Genomic DNA, 14,054 nt, shown 5'->3' with positions numbered 1-14,054 from the left:
GCCCAGCTGCCAGGGGACAGCGGCAGAGCCACCCTGGCACGGAGCCCACCCAGCCCCTGGCACAGCCTCCCCTTAACGAGCGAATTCTCCCGGTGTTCATTGACAGAACACCAAGTGTGATGGACTCCCGGGCCACTCGAGTGGCTGGAACGTGTCGCCGAGGCGGGTTATTCTTCCCGACGAGTGTCCCCCCTCCCCTCGCTCATGGCAAATCGGGGCGGAACACGCGGAGAGCGCTTTGTGCCGGCCCGCGATCAAAACCAGCGCGGTGGATGTCGCTGAATGAGCGGGGACAATGGGTGGCAGTGAATGAAATCCTTGTTGTGGGGCCCCGAGGCACAAAGGAGCACCGCGAGGCCGGCGCCTGCCCGGGCAGGGGCTGAATTCAGCCCCAGCAGCGCCGGGAGGGGCTCGGGCACGGGCTGGGGGCGAGGTGGGCTGAGCCCGGGGCTCGCCAGGCGATGGGTGCTGCTGTTGGTTTGGGGAGCAAAAAGAGTAAAAGGGGAGTAAAAGCAGCAGGGTTTGGGGAGTAAAATTAACAGGGTTTGGGGAGCAAAAAGAGCAGGGTTTGGGGAGTAAAAGCAGCAGGGTTTGGGGAGTAAGAGCAGCAGGGTTTGGGGAGTAAAATTAACAGGGTTTGGGGAGCAAAAAGAGCAGGGTTTGGGGAGTAAAAGCAGCAGGGTTTGGGGAGTAAGAGCAGCAGGGTTTGGGGAGTAAACCCAGCAGGGTTTGGAGGGCAAAACCAGCAGGGTTTGGGGAGTAAAATCAACAGGGTTTGGGGAGTAAAAGCAGCAGGGTTTGGGGAGTAAAAGCAGCAGGGTTTGGGGAGTAAAAGCAGGAAGGTTTGGAGAGTAAAACCAGCAGGGTTTGGAGAGTAAAACCAGCAGGGTTTGGAGGGCTAAAAGCAGAATTTGGAGGGCAAAAGGAACAGGTTTTAGGGAGAAAAAAGGGCAGGATTTGGGGAGTAAAAGCAGCAGGGTTTGGGGAGTAAAAGCAGCAGGGTTTGGGGAGTAAAAGAAGCAGGGTTTGGGGAGTAAAAGCAGGAAGGTTTGGAGAGTAAAACCAGCAGGGTTTGAAGGGCTAAAAGCAGAATTTGGAGGGCAAAAGGAGCAGGGTTTAGGGAGCAAAAAGGGCAGGATTTGGAGAGTAAAAAGAGCAGAGCTGGAGAGTAAAACCAGCAGGGTTTGGAGGGCAAAACCAGCAGGGTTTGGAGGGCTAAAAGCAGAATTTGGAGGGCAAAAGGAGCAGGGTTTAGGGAGAAAAAAGGGCAGGATTTGGAGAGTAAAACCAGCAGGGTTTTGGGAGCAAAAGGAGCAGGCTTTGGAGAGTAAAATCAGCAGGGTTTGGAGAGTAAAAGCAGCAGGGTTTGGAGAGCAAAGAGAGCAGGGTTTGGGGAGTAAACCCAGCAGGGTTTGGAGAGCAATAAGAGCTGGGTTTGGAGGGCTGAAAGTGCAGGATTTGGGGCACCTGGCCCCAGCTGGGCACAGGGAGAGCAGCAGGAGCTGGAGCTGAGCCGGGCAGATGCTCTCACACAGCCCAGGGCAGCTTGGTCACCTCAGCCCAGGGGGTTCAGCAGCGTTTGGGGGTCCTGGAGGCTCAGTCTGGGTTTGGTGCAGCTCCCAGGCCCAGCTCAAGCTCCAGATGGCTCTGCACTAAAAGCCCAACTCAGATGCTCCAGGTAGCGCTTTCCACCATGGAAATTCCCAGTTTTCCCCCTCCAGGGCCGCATTCCCGGTGTCCCCAAGGCGCAGATGGCCGGGTGGGACAGGGCCACAGCGCCTGGCAGCGCTCGAGGGGAGGAGGAAGGCTCGGGCAGCTGCTCCGCGCTATCCCAGCATCTCCCAACAAACACCCGAATGTGTGGGAGCATCTGCACGGCGAGGATGAATAATAATCCAGGAGGGAAAAAAAAGGCGGGGGCGAGAGCTCGCGGGGAAGAAGGAAGCGCTGGCATTCCAGAGGGGGGGAAGAACAGGATCGGCAGGGAGCGGAGCAGCACCGCGGGGCCGCCAGGAAACCGCGGCTCCTGCCGGGGAAACCTGCTCGGGAAGGCGCGGGGAAAACTGCCGCCGCTGCGGCGGGGAAGGGGGGAAAGCTTCAAAGGCGGAGGGAGATAAGATTGAGGGAGATAAGCCTGAATTCCGGGGGGAAGGAGGCAGGGCAGAGCGGCGCTCCCACGTGCGGGGTAGGCATGACTGCGCTGATGAGATGCCATTCATTTTTTCCCCCCCTCGCTCCGCACAAGCCCGAGTGGGTGAATCCACGTGTTTTCCCCCATCCCGGGGTTCTGCCCGCGCTGTTTGTCGGGATCAGCCCCCCAGGACCCCCCACGCTCCCAGGAGCTGCTCTCCACCGTGACCATTGCGGGATTCCCCGATCCAGGGGGAGCTGGAAGCCTCTGGAAGGGTCACGGAGCTGCTCGGGGAGGGGACACGGGGCTCGTGCCGCCGCCACCGCCCTGGTGCCGGCTGAGGATCCGTGAGAGGCTCCTTTGCTGCGGGCACAGAGCGACCGGGACACGCTGGAGCCTCCCCTGGCTCTCTGCGCTCGCTAATTGAGCTAATTGATCGGGCTAATCAAATTCGGGGGCTCTGGGGACAGCCGGGCTGTGCGGTGACATCACCCCAGGTCAGCCACACCCCTCGCGTTCAGGTCACGGCTCGGACTCGCTCTCCAAGGCCTTTCAGTTTAATGCCGGGGTTTTGTCACCTCCGGCCGTGTCACCCCCGGGCTCCCAGTGCCCTCCAGCTGTGCTCTCCAGCTGTGCTCCCCTCTCCAGCTGTGCTCTCCCTCTCTCCAGCTGTGCTCTCCAGCTGTGCTCTCTCTCCAGCTGTGCTCTCCTTCTCCAGCTGTGCTCCCCCTCTCCAGCTGTGCTCCCCTCTCCAGCTGTGCTCCCCCTCTCCAGCTGTGCTCTCCAGCTGTGCTCTCCCTCTCCAGCTGTGCTCTCCCTCTCCAGCTGCGCTCCCTCTCCAGCTGTGCTCCTCCTCTCCAGCCGTGCTCTCCAGCTGTGCTCTCCTTCTCCAGCTGTGCTCTCCCTCTCCAGCTGCACTCCCTCTCTCCAGCTGTGCTCCCCCCTCCAGCTGTGCTCTCTCTCCAGCTGTGCTCCCTCTCCAGCTGTGCTCCCTCACTCCAGCTGCTCTCTCCCTCTCCAGCTGCGCTCTCCCTCTCCAGCTGTGCTCCCTCTCCAGCTGTGCTCCCTCTCCAGCTGTGCTCCCTCACTCCAGCTGCTCTCTCCCTCTCCAGCTGCGCTCTCCCTCTCCAGCTGTGCTCCCTCTCCAGCTGTGCTCCCTCACTCCAGCTGCTCTCTCCCTCTCCAGCTGCTCTCTCCCTCTCCAGCTGTGCTCTCCCTCTCCAGCTGCGCTCTCCCTCTCCAGCTGTGCTCTCCCTCTCTCCAGCTGTGCTCTCCCTCTCCAGCTGTGCTCTCTCCCCAGCTGTGCTCCCCCTCTCCAGCTGTGCTCTCCCTCTCCAGCTGTGCTCCCCCTCTCCAGCTGTGCTCTCCCTCTCCAGCTGTGCTCCCCCTCTCCAGCTGTGCACCCACACCTGCCCACGGGACACGCCCCCTTTCACTCCCCGCACTCTCAGCATCATTTACATTTATTTTTCCCCCCTTTTACCCTTCCCAAGCCGCCGGCTCTGACCCAGCCAAACCCCCTCAGACCCCGGCCCCGCTCGGTCCGCGCCGTTCTCGGGTGGGAATCTCCGCAGTGACGGCGCTCGGTGGCCCAGCAAACCCCTCAGCGTCCCTGCAGGTCACCAGGGACGGGGCTGAACCAGGGAAGGGGACAGCTCCGACCCCTCTTCGGACTCCTGTCCCCTCCCAGCGCTGCTGGCTCCTCTTTTTGCCCTCGTCTCCCGTGAATTCCAACTCCCCCACGGCTTTCAAAGTGTTCATTTTTGAACGGGAGGGAGAAGGGAAGCGTGCCCAACCCTCTGGGGCGTGCGGGGGAGGGCTGCGCTTGATGGAAACGCCTCCTGTCAAGAGGCTGGAAAGTCCCAGCGCCGCCTCCCCAATTCTGCATCGCCCAAAAATCCGCGGGGCATCGGCCCGAGGGGGCAGCGAGCGGCTCCGACCTCTTCAGGGGCTCAAACCCCCCCAGCCCCGCCGTGCGTGCGTGTAAAACTCTCTGGGGAAAATAAATGTATAGGGACGGGCTGTGGGTGTAAATCCTCTGGGGGAAAATAAATGTATAGGGACGGGCTGTGGGTGCGTGTAAAACCCTTTGGGGGAAATAAATGTATAGGGACGGGCTGTGGGTGCGTGTAAATCCCCCCTGGGGGGAAATAAATGTATAGGGATGGGCTGTGGGTGCGTGTAAAACCCTTTGGGGAAAATAAATGTACAGGGATGGGCTGTGGGTGCGTGTAAATCCCCTTGGGGGAAAATAAATGTATAGGGATGGGCTGGGGTGCGTGTAAAACTCTCTGGGGGAAATAAATGTATAGGGATGGGCTGTGGGTGCGTGTAACACCCTTTGGGGGAAAATAAATGTATAGGGACGGGCTGTGGGTGCGTGTAAAACCCTCTGGGGGGGAAATAAATGCATAGGGATGGGCTGTGGGTGCGTGGAAAAGAAATGTCCCAGTCCGGGGCTGAGCTGGGCGCTGCCCGGGGACAGCACAGGTGGCACCTGTGTCATTGTCACAGCGCCTTCCATCCCCTGCAGGCACCGGCACGGCTGTGCGGGGACAATCGTGGGGACAATCGTGGGGACAATTGTGGGGACAATTGTAGGGACAATGGTGGGGACAATCGTGGGGACAATCGTGGGGACAATTGTGAGCACAGTTGAGGGATAATTGTGGGGACAATTGTGGGGACAACTGTCGCGTCCCCCGCAGCGATCCCTCCCCTCCTGCCCTCCCCGGAGCTTGCGCCGTCCCGGCAGCCGCTCTGGCCTTTCTCGCCTCTCTTAATCTCCAAAAAAGGATTTGGGGACTCGGCGGGCGGTCTGTCTGTCTGTCCTCCCTCTGTCCTTCACCCAACGCGGTCCTCGGGCGCGGGGAGAGGAAAATAAATCAAGGGAGGGATGAGGGCGGGTGGGGATGGGAGCAGGCGGAGAAAGGAGGGGGAAAAGGGGAGTGGGAAAAGAGAGGAGGGAGGAAAAGAGAGGAGGGGGGAAAAGAGGAGGAGTGGGAAAAGAGAGGAGGGAGGAAAAGGGATGGGGGGAAGAGAGGAGTGGGAAAGGAGAGGAAGTGGAAAAGAGAGGAGGGGGGAAAAGAGGGGTGGGAAAACAGGAAGGGCAAAAGAGAAGTGGGAAAAGAGAAGTGGGGAAAGAGGGGTGGGAAAAGGGAAGTGGGAAAAGAGAGGAGGGGGGAAAGAGGAGGAGTGGGAAAACATAAGAGTGGAAAAAGAGAAATGGGAAAAGAGGGGTGGGAAAAGAGAGGAGGGAGGAAACGGGAGGGAGGAAAGAGGGGTGGGAAAACAGGAAGGGCAAAAGAGAAGTGGGAAAAGAGAAGTGGGGAAAGAGGGGTGGGAAAAGGGAGGAGGGAGGAAAAGAGAGGAGGGGGGAAAGAGAGGGGAGGGAAAGAGGGGTGGGAAAACATAAGAGTGGGAAAAGAGAAATGGGAAAATAGGGGTGGGAAAAGAGGAACGGGAAAAGAGGAGTGGGAAAACAGGCCCGACCCTGGGATTGAGGAGAGGGCAGCGAGGGGGCCCTGGCACAGCGCTCCTGCCCCCCCTCCACCCCCCAAGCCTCTCCCAGCCCCAGTTTAACCCCCAGGTCCTGCTGGGAGCACCAGAGCTCGGCCTGGGGAGCTCCGGGGAGGATCGGAGCGCCCCGTGGGAGCTCTGAGCCGTTCAAACGCGGCACGGAGCAGAAACCTCCCCTCCCTCCCTCCTCCTCCTCCAGCGCAAACAGGACCCGGCTCATTTTATTTACGCGCCTTCCCCCTCCTCAGCGCTAATTACCGAGCTGGATCTGCGTCCCCATTAGAGCCGAGTGTCGCCGAGGCCACCAGGAGCTGCGGCTTTATTTTATTTATGTTTTTCCCCTCTCAACAGAGCGGAGGAGCCGAGAGCCCCGCGTGCCTCCGATGGCAGCGCTCGGCGCTCCCGGGGCCTCTCGAGTGCCGCGCGCTCATTAACGCTAATTAAGGCTCGCGGAGCCCCTTTCAGGCAGGTTAAGAGGAGCGCTGGGAAGTGGAGAGGGATGCGGGAGAGGCTGTGGAGCTGGGATCTGGCCAGGAACGGGCGGGAGATGCAGGAGGCTGTTGGGATTACACCTAAAAATCACCACAAATCCCTTTTCCTCTCCCGGGCGTTTTTAGAGAATTTTTCTGGCTTTTTTTCCTCCCAGCCCTGCAACCGAAGAAGTCGAGATTGGTCAGTTCTGCTTCCCAAGGTTGTTCATTTTCTCTTTATTCCATTCTTTCCCTGCCCTGCTGAGATCTGTCCAGCAGGTCGGGTTGTGGCACAGGCCCTGCCCTTGGGGTGCTGTTGGCTTTTTATGCTAAGAACTGCCTGTACTTTATTTACAATAATTTCCCAATCCCCATCACCTGTGTCAGACAGTCTGTCTCTGCTCTAAACCAACCCAGAAGTGTCCAGAAGGTGGAGGAGAAGGAGGACAGGACACATCCAGATTCCTCCACCTTGCCTCTCGAACCGCCATTCTAAATCCCCAAAATTCTACTTTTTCACCCTGTGACAAATTCACTGTCATTCTCCTCAAACTCTTGTGGCTTGTAACTCCTCACACACAGTTGGGAATTGTTTCCATGGGCTAAAATCACAGGCACAGGTGTTTGTGACTCCATGCCAAGGTCTCTGAGCCCCTGCCAGGGTCTGGAGTCCTCCAGGACAGCCAGAGGAAGGTCCTGGGTTCCCACACACCTTTTAACCCCTTTTACAATATAATAACAACAAGCAGTACATGCTTAACCATCCATCAACCCTTTTACAGTTTCTAACCCATTTTTAACCCTCAACCCCCGAAGCGGGGAGCTCTGCCACCCCCGGGTGGCCTCTCCCGGCTCACGCCGTGTCCCCATGTCCCCAGGCTCGGCGCTCCCGGCCGCCCCACGGGCTCTGCTATGATCTGGCGGCGCCGGGAGCAGCATGGGCAGCGTCAGCAGCCTCATCTCCGGCCACAGCTTCCACAGCAAGCACTGCCGCGCCTCCCAGTACAAGCTCCGCAAATCCTCGCACCTGAAAAAGCTCAACCGCTACTCGGACGGGCTGCTCCGCTTCGGCTTCTCGCAGGATTCCGGCCACAAATCCGGCTCCAAGAGCAGCAAGAATGAGGATTTCTTTTACATCAAGGTCAGCCAGAAGGCGCACGGCTCGCAGCGGCCGGACTACGCCGCGCTGGGCGGCGCGGAGCTGGGCGCGCCCGCCGGGACCAGCGGGCTGGACTTCGGGGCGCCCACGCCGCAGAAGTTGATGCCCTTCCCCAGCCAGCTGGAAATGGTGAGTGGGGAAATGGCTCGGTTTGGAAAGACAGGTGGGTGTTAAAGGAGATAGGAGCCTCCCCTGAAATGGAGAATGCAAACCCTCCCCACCCCTCTGAATTGCTGTGAATTTTAAATAAGGGGCTCTCAGGCAAAAAATATGGGAGCAGGAAATAACATTTCCTTAATAGGGAAGGGAAAAATATAAAATGATAAAATACAACAATGCAATACACAGAACAACACTGTCAGAGTCAGAACTCAACCTGACACCCTGTGGGTCAGGGTGTTGGCAGCAGTCCAGTTGGAAAAGGGGCTGCAGTCCTCCTGGAGTGTCAGGCGTGGTTCTGTTGGAGCAGGGCAGTCCTGTAGGAAAGGGGTGAATTCTTCCTCCGCAGATCCGTGGAAGCAGAAGCAGCTGCTGTTCCTCTGGGGAGTCCAGTGGAGCAAAGGCTGTCTTGGTGTCAGAATCTCCAGATTGTATCTGTGTAGGAATGCTTGGCTCCTCCCTCTGGGCGGAGCATCTCACAATGGGTTGCTATAGTTCTTATCAGTCATGTGGTGACATTCAACAGCCCCTTATCAGCAGATGTTCCCCTGTTGATTATGATCAATCAGGAAGAGAGATAAGGAGCATTGCCCACTTTACACCAGACAACTGCCATACAGATGGCAATAGAACACATCTTGCCTTGCAATCTGGAACAGGAAAAGCGGCCCCGGGAGCGGGGGGGATGTCCCACTGTCCCCAAAGCAGGTGCCACCACGGGGTTGTGTCGGTTGTGGTCGCAGGGAGAGCAGGGGCAGCTGGGGGCACTCTGCCACCGCAGCTTTTGGGAGTTTGGATCGGCAGCAATGCCCGAAGGGTTTGGATCCTTTAATTTCCAAACCCTGCAATTGTAGCCCATATCTTCCCCTTGAGCATCCCCCGAGCCCTGGGGGGACTGTCCCACCGCGGGGGTGGGGGCAGAAGGGGCGGGAGGACACACGGACACCCGCGGGGCTCGCTCGGTGCTGACGGGCTCTGCTCTCCCCGCAGGGCGGCGAGAAGCCGCTGCCTCGTCCCACGGCCTTCAAGCCGGTGCTGCCGCGCTCCGGGGCCATCCTGCACTCGTCCCCCGAGAGCGGGGGGCCCCTGGCCCAGCAGCTGCACCCCCCGGAGAAGGGCAAGGAGCAGGAGCTGCGGCCGCTGCCGTGCTCGGGGGGCCTGTCCGACTCCGGCCGCAACTCCATGTCCAGCCTGCCCACGCACAGCACCAGCAGCAGCTACCAGCTGGAGCCCCTGGTCACCCCCATGGGCCCCATCAGCCGCTTCGGCGGCTCTGCCCACAACATCCTGCAGTGTGCCATCATCCAGGACAGCAACATGATGAGCCTCAAGGCCATGTCCTTCTCTGACGGGGGCAACAAGATCCTGAACCCCGGCAAGGCGCCCCAGCACCGCGCCGCCGCCGAGAAGAGCGCCTGCGTGCGCTCGCCCATCGCCACGGATGAATCCACCATCCAGGAGCTGGAGCAGAAGCTGCTGGAGAGGGAGGGGGAGCTGCAGGAGCTGCAGTCGAGCTTCGAGGAGAAGGAAATCAGCTCCTGCCAGGCCTACGAGGAGAAGCAGCGGCGCTGCAAGGAGGAGCTGGAGGGGCTGAAGCAGAAATGCAACAGCAAACTGAAGCAAACGTCGCAGAAAACGCAGCGGACGCAGCAGGTGCTGCACCTGCAGGTGTTCCAGCTGCAGCAGGAGAAGCAGCAGCTGCGGGAGGAGCTGGAGAAACTCATGAAGGAGCAGAACCTGCTGGAGACCAAGCTGAGGTCCTACGAGAAGGAGAAGACCAGCTTTGCCCCGGCGCTGGAGGAGACGCAGTGGGAGGTGAGAGGGAAAGGGGGGATCCAGGACGTGGAGGGGAGAGCTCCAAACCCCCCAGCCCTTCCCACCCCATCCCAGATGGATGTGAGATCCCAGCAGAGCCCCCCTGAGTGGGACTGAGGCTCTCACTGCTCCCCTGACCCGAGGGAACACCCGAGGGAACAAGCACAGCACAAACCCCTCAGGCACGGAAATAACTCGGCATTCCCGGCCACCAGCTCGGGTTTTCCTGCCCCACAGGAGCTGTAAAACTGCCTTGCCACAAGGAAATAGGAACTCCTTGGGCTTGCCATGGCCATTTGTTAGGGAGCAGTAAAACCTTCCACTCTCTGCCTGAGCTTAATTTACTGACTCCTTGGTATTGCCGAGCAAACACCGTTAATCTGCTGGAAATTCCAGCCCTTGGGAAGAGGGATATTAATTATAAATTAATATATAATATTACTATTGAATATACAATATTAATATTTATAATTAATACCACGTTAAATAATATGCAGTGTTATTTTATGTGGTATTAATTATGAATAATAATTGTAATTAAATTATAAAAAATAATGGTAAGAAAGTTAAATTTGGGGTGCTGCACCCCAGCTGTGCCCGGCTGTCCTTCTAAGTTCTTCCAAACCTTCTGATGTTCACATCCTTGTAACAAACCTTTTCACACACTTTTGTGTAAATAGTTATTGTTTTACATTCTTACCTAGAGGAAGAGAAATTTAATAGACTGTTTGTCCAGTGTCACTGGGGAGGTGGCACTGTCACCCTCCAATCCACACCTCCCCAGTGACACTGGACAAAGAGTCTATTAAATTTCTCTTCCTCTAGAAAAGAATGGAAAACAATAACTACACAAAAGTGTGTGAAAAGGTCTGTTACAAGAATGTGAACATCAGAAGCTTTAGAAGAATTTAGAAGCTGTCACCCTCCAATCCACTGCCACTTTTGGAAGTCTATAAATGGTAGAGTCAGAAATTAAACTGCCTTCTTTTTACCGTGGAGGTTCTAGGGTTATTTTATTTCGTGTCCTAGAGCAGCACACACGGGGCACCTTGTTTTATTTCGTGTCCTAGAGCAGCACACACGGGGCACCTTGTTTTATTTCATGTCCTAGAGCAGCACACACGGGGCACCTTGTTTTATTTCGTGTCCTAGAGCAGCACACATGGGGCACCTTGTTTTATTTCGTGTCCTAGAGCAGCACACACGGGGCACCTTGTTTTATTTCGTGTCCTAGAGCAGCACACACGGGGCACCTTGGCCTTTCCCCGTGGCCCAGCCCTAACTCAGGTGTTCCCCTCTCCAGGTGTGCCAGAAATCCGGGGAGATCTCCCTGCTGAAGCAGCAGCTGAAGGAGTCTCAGACCGAGCTCACCACCAAGACCACGGAGATCCTGAGCCTGAAGGCGCAGCTGAAGGAGGTGAGGCTGAAGATGGAGGGGCTGGAGATGAAGAGCCAGGAGCTGGAGGTGTCGCTGCGCACCAAGGCCATGGAGCTGGAGGTGTGCGAGAACGAGCTGCAGCGCAAGAAGAACGAGTCGGAGCTGCTGCGCGAGAAGGTGAACCTGCTGGAGCAGGAGATCCTGGAGCTGCGCTCCGAGCTGGCCGCGCTGCGGGAGCAGCTGGCCGAGGCCCGCCAGGCGCCCCGGCCGGGCGGGGACGATGCCCAGGCCCTGCAGGGGCAGCTGGAGAGGCTGCGGGCCGAGCTGAAGGCGGAACGCGACAGCAACGAGCAGATGAGCTGCAGCTTCCAGCACGAGCGGCAGACGTGGAAGGAGGAGAAGGAGAAGGTGATCCACTACCAGAAGCAGCTGCAGCAGAGCTACCTGCACATGTACAAGAGGAACCAGAGCCTGGAGAAGATGCTGCAGCAGCTGGCGGCGGGCGAGGACGGCAAGGAGCCCATCGAGCTGGAGATCCCCGGCGCCGACGTCCCCTACGAGGACATCATCGCCACCGAGATCTGAGCCCCCGGGGGAGCCGTCCCCTCCCGTGCAGCCGAGCTGAGCCGCGTCCCCCCCGTCCCCCCGTCGTGTTCCAGAGGTGGCCAAGCCACTCGTGCCAATGGTGACGTGCCCGCAGCTCCCCCGGCACTGCCCCCTCTGCCCCCGGGCAGGGATCAGGACTCCAGGGAATTCTCTGCCATCCGTGCCCAGCAGCCAGGGGATGGATGCTCTGCTCCAGGCTTGGGGAACCGGGTCTGGCACTGCCCCGGGGATGGCACAGCTCTGGGGATGGCACAGCTCCGGGGATGGCACAGCTCCAGGGATGGCACAGCTCTGGGAATGGAATGGCACAGCTCCAGGGATGGCCCAGCACTGTCCTGCCTGCTGATGGTGACAGGAATCAGCCCCAACGTGTGCCCAGCCCCAGGGATGGCACAGCTCCGGGGATGGCAGAGCTCCAGGGATGGCAGCTCTGGGGATGGCACAGCACCGTCCTGCCCGCTGATGGTGGCAGGAATCAGCCCCAGTGTGTGCCCAGCTCCAGGGATGGCCCAGCACCGTCCTGCCCACTGCCCGTGGCAGGAATCAGCCCCAGTGTGTGCCCAGCTCCGGGGATGGCACAGCTCAGGGGATGGCACAGCTCTGGGAATGGAATGGCACAGCTCCAGGGATAGCCCAGCACCGTCCTGCCTGCTGATGGTGACAGGAATCAGCCCCACCTCCCTGGAGGAAGCTCCCACTCCTCCTCACCCTCCTTCGGCACCGTGGGAGCGCAGAGCCATCTCCTGCCACTGCCACATCCGCCCCTGCCAGCCCATGAGGGCCTCAGGAAGGTCCCCACCTGCTCACACCCCCCCAGTACTGCCCAACTCCTGGAAATCACCCTGAGATCATCCTGAAATCACCCTGAGATCACCGTTAAATCACCCTGCAATCACCCTGAGATCACCGTTAAATCACCCTGCAATCACTCTGAGATCACTCTGAGATCACCCTGAGTTCACCCTGAACTCCCCATTCAGTCCCAGCACAGCACCCACAGCCCTCCCTCCGCTGGCATTCCCAGCTCCCACGGACTCCATCCCTCTCCCGGCTGCCAGGCAGCAGCTGGATCTGAGGATTCCCAGGAATGTCCCAGCCACGGTCTGACCAGGGAATGGGGTTTGTGTTCACCCCACAGCCCCCTGCCCTCGCTGGGGCCGCCCCTCTCGGGAGCCCCGGCTGCCTTATCTCCTCCCGTGCCCCGATCCCGTGGGATCCGGCCAAGGGGGGCTGTTAAACACCCCAAACCAACCACCTCCACCTTAATTTCTACCCCAGCTCTTAAAAGTTCCTCCTGCCACCGGCGAGTGGCTCCACAGATAACGAGGTGGCCCCGCTGGTGACCCTCGTGTCCCCCTGACTGGGGAGGGCACCAGCAGGACCCAGTTTGTGGGCCAGGGGCCCCAGGGGACCCCTCTGTGCCAGTGCAATGATATTTTTGCTGCAATTATTTACCCACGGCCCCATTCCAGGGCTCTTGGGGGGGGTTCTTGCACAATCCCAATGCCGCCGATTTGGCCACGGGCTCCGAGCTGTGCAAAATTCCACATCCCTCACGCCACTGCAGCCTGGAAAGGTGACACACAGGAACCAGTCTGTGCCTTCTGCGCCCGGCCCTGAGCACCCCAAACCACTGCCCCAGCTCTCCCTGCTGGGCCTGGCACTGCCCAGCTGGGTCTGGCACTGCCCAGCTGGGTCTGGCATTGTCCAGCTACTCCTGGCACTGCCCAGCTGGGTCTGGCACTGCCCAGCCACTCCTGGCACTGCTCAGCCAGTCCTGGCACTGCCTAGTTGGGTCTGGTACTGCCTAACTGGGTCTGGCACTGCCCAGCCCATCCTGGCACTGTCCAGCTGGGTCTGGCATTGCCCAGTCACTCCTGGCACTGCGCAGCCCCTTCTGGCACTGCCCAGACAGTCTTGGCACTGACCAGTTGATCCTGGCACTGCCCAGCTGGGTCTGGCACTGCCTAACCAGGCCTGGCACTGTCCAGCCGGTCCTGGCACTGCCCAGCCACTCCTGGTTCTGCCCAGCTGGGTCTGGCATTGTCCAGCTACTCCTGGCACTGTCCAGCTGGGTCTGGCACTGCCCAGCCAGTCCTGGCACTGCCCAGACAGTCTTGGCACTGACCAGTTGGTCCTGGCACTGCCCAGCTGAGTCTGGCATTGTCCAGCTGAGCCTAGCAGTGTCCAGCTGAGCCTAGTACTGCCCAGCCATATCTGGCACTGCCCAGCCGGTCCTGGCACTGCCCAGCCCCTCCTGGTACCGGCACAAGCGATGCTCACCCCCTGCCCACTGGAAAAGCCAACCTCAGGCTCCTGCGGGTGCCCCCCGGGGCCAGCTCTGCCCCAGCCCTGCCCAGCCCCAGTCCCTGCCCAGCCCCTGCCCAGTTTTACCCAGCCCTGCCCAGCCCTGCCCAGCCTTACCCATCCCATCCCTGCCCAGCCCAGCCCAGCCCAGCCCAGCCGTGCCCAGCCCAGCCCAGCCCAGCCCAAGGATGTTTGGAAAGCCGAAGGATCAGGGGCAGCGAGGCCGGGAGGGATTTTGTGCCTCCCCCGGTATCAGCCCCGCCCGGGACCCGCGGCGAGCAGAGCCCGTCCCGACCTCGCCCCGTGGCGGCAATTCCCCGCTCCTGCTCCTGCCGGCCCGGGTGGCACCGTCCCCGTCCCTGTCCCTGTCCCTGTCCCCTCGGCCCCGTGTCCCCAGCTCTGTGATGTGATCTCCGGAGGCCTCGCCGTGCTGCCTTTGCACAACCGCGCTGTGTGTGCCCGTCGCATTCCAGGTGTGTCGCTCCAGGCCCCGGCCTGGACAGAGAATTA

General features: G+C 59.6%; 1 protein-coding gene across 1 annotated transcript; it reads left to right on the top strand.

Annotated features, from left to right (window-relative positions):
- Positions 1-7,057: 7,057 nt before the first annotated feature.
- On the top strand, positions 7,058-11,216 carry LZTS1 (leucine zipper tumor suppressor 1; the record flags this gene model as incomplete). Its single annotated transcript, XM_084221946.1, has 3 exons — positions 7,058-7,408; positions 8,429-9,253; positions 10,557-11,216. 3 exons carry the CDS (start codon positions 7,058-7,060, stop codon positions 11,214-11,216), a joined length of 1,836 nt encoding a protein of 611 aa, XP_084078072.1.
- Between the last annotated feature and the right edge of the window lie 2,838 nt (positions 11,217-14,054).

The sequence above is a fragment of the Fringilla coelebs genome (assembly GCF_963513975.1).
Source record: "Fringilla coelebs genome assembly, chromosome: 26".
NCBI classification, from domain to species: domain Eukaryota; kingdom Metazoa; phylum Chordata; class Aves; order Passeriformes; family Fringillidae; genus Fringilla; species Fringilla coelebs.
Note: the sequence above shows the minus strand (reverse complement) of the source record. Positions and strands in the feature narration are given on the sequence as shown.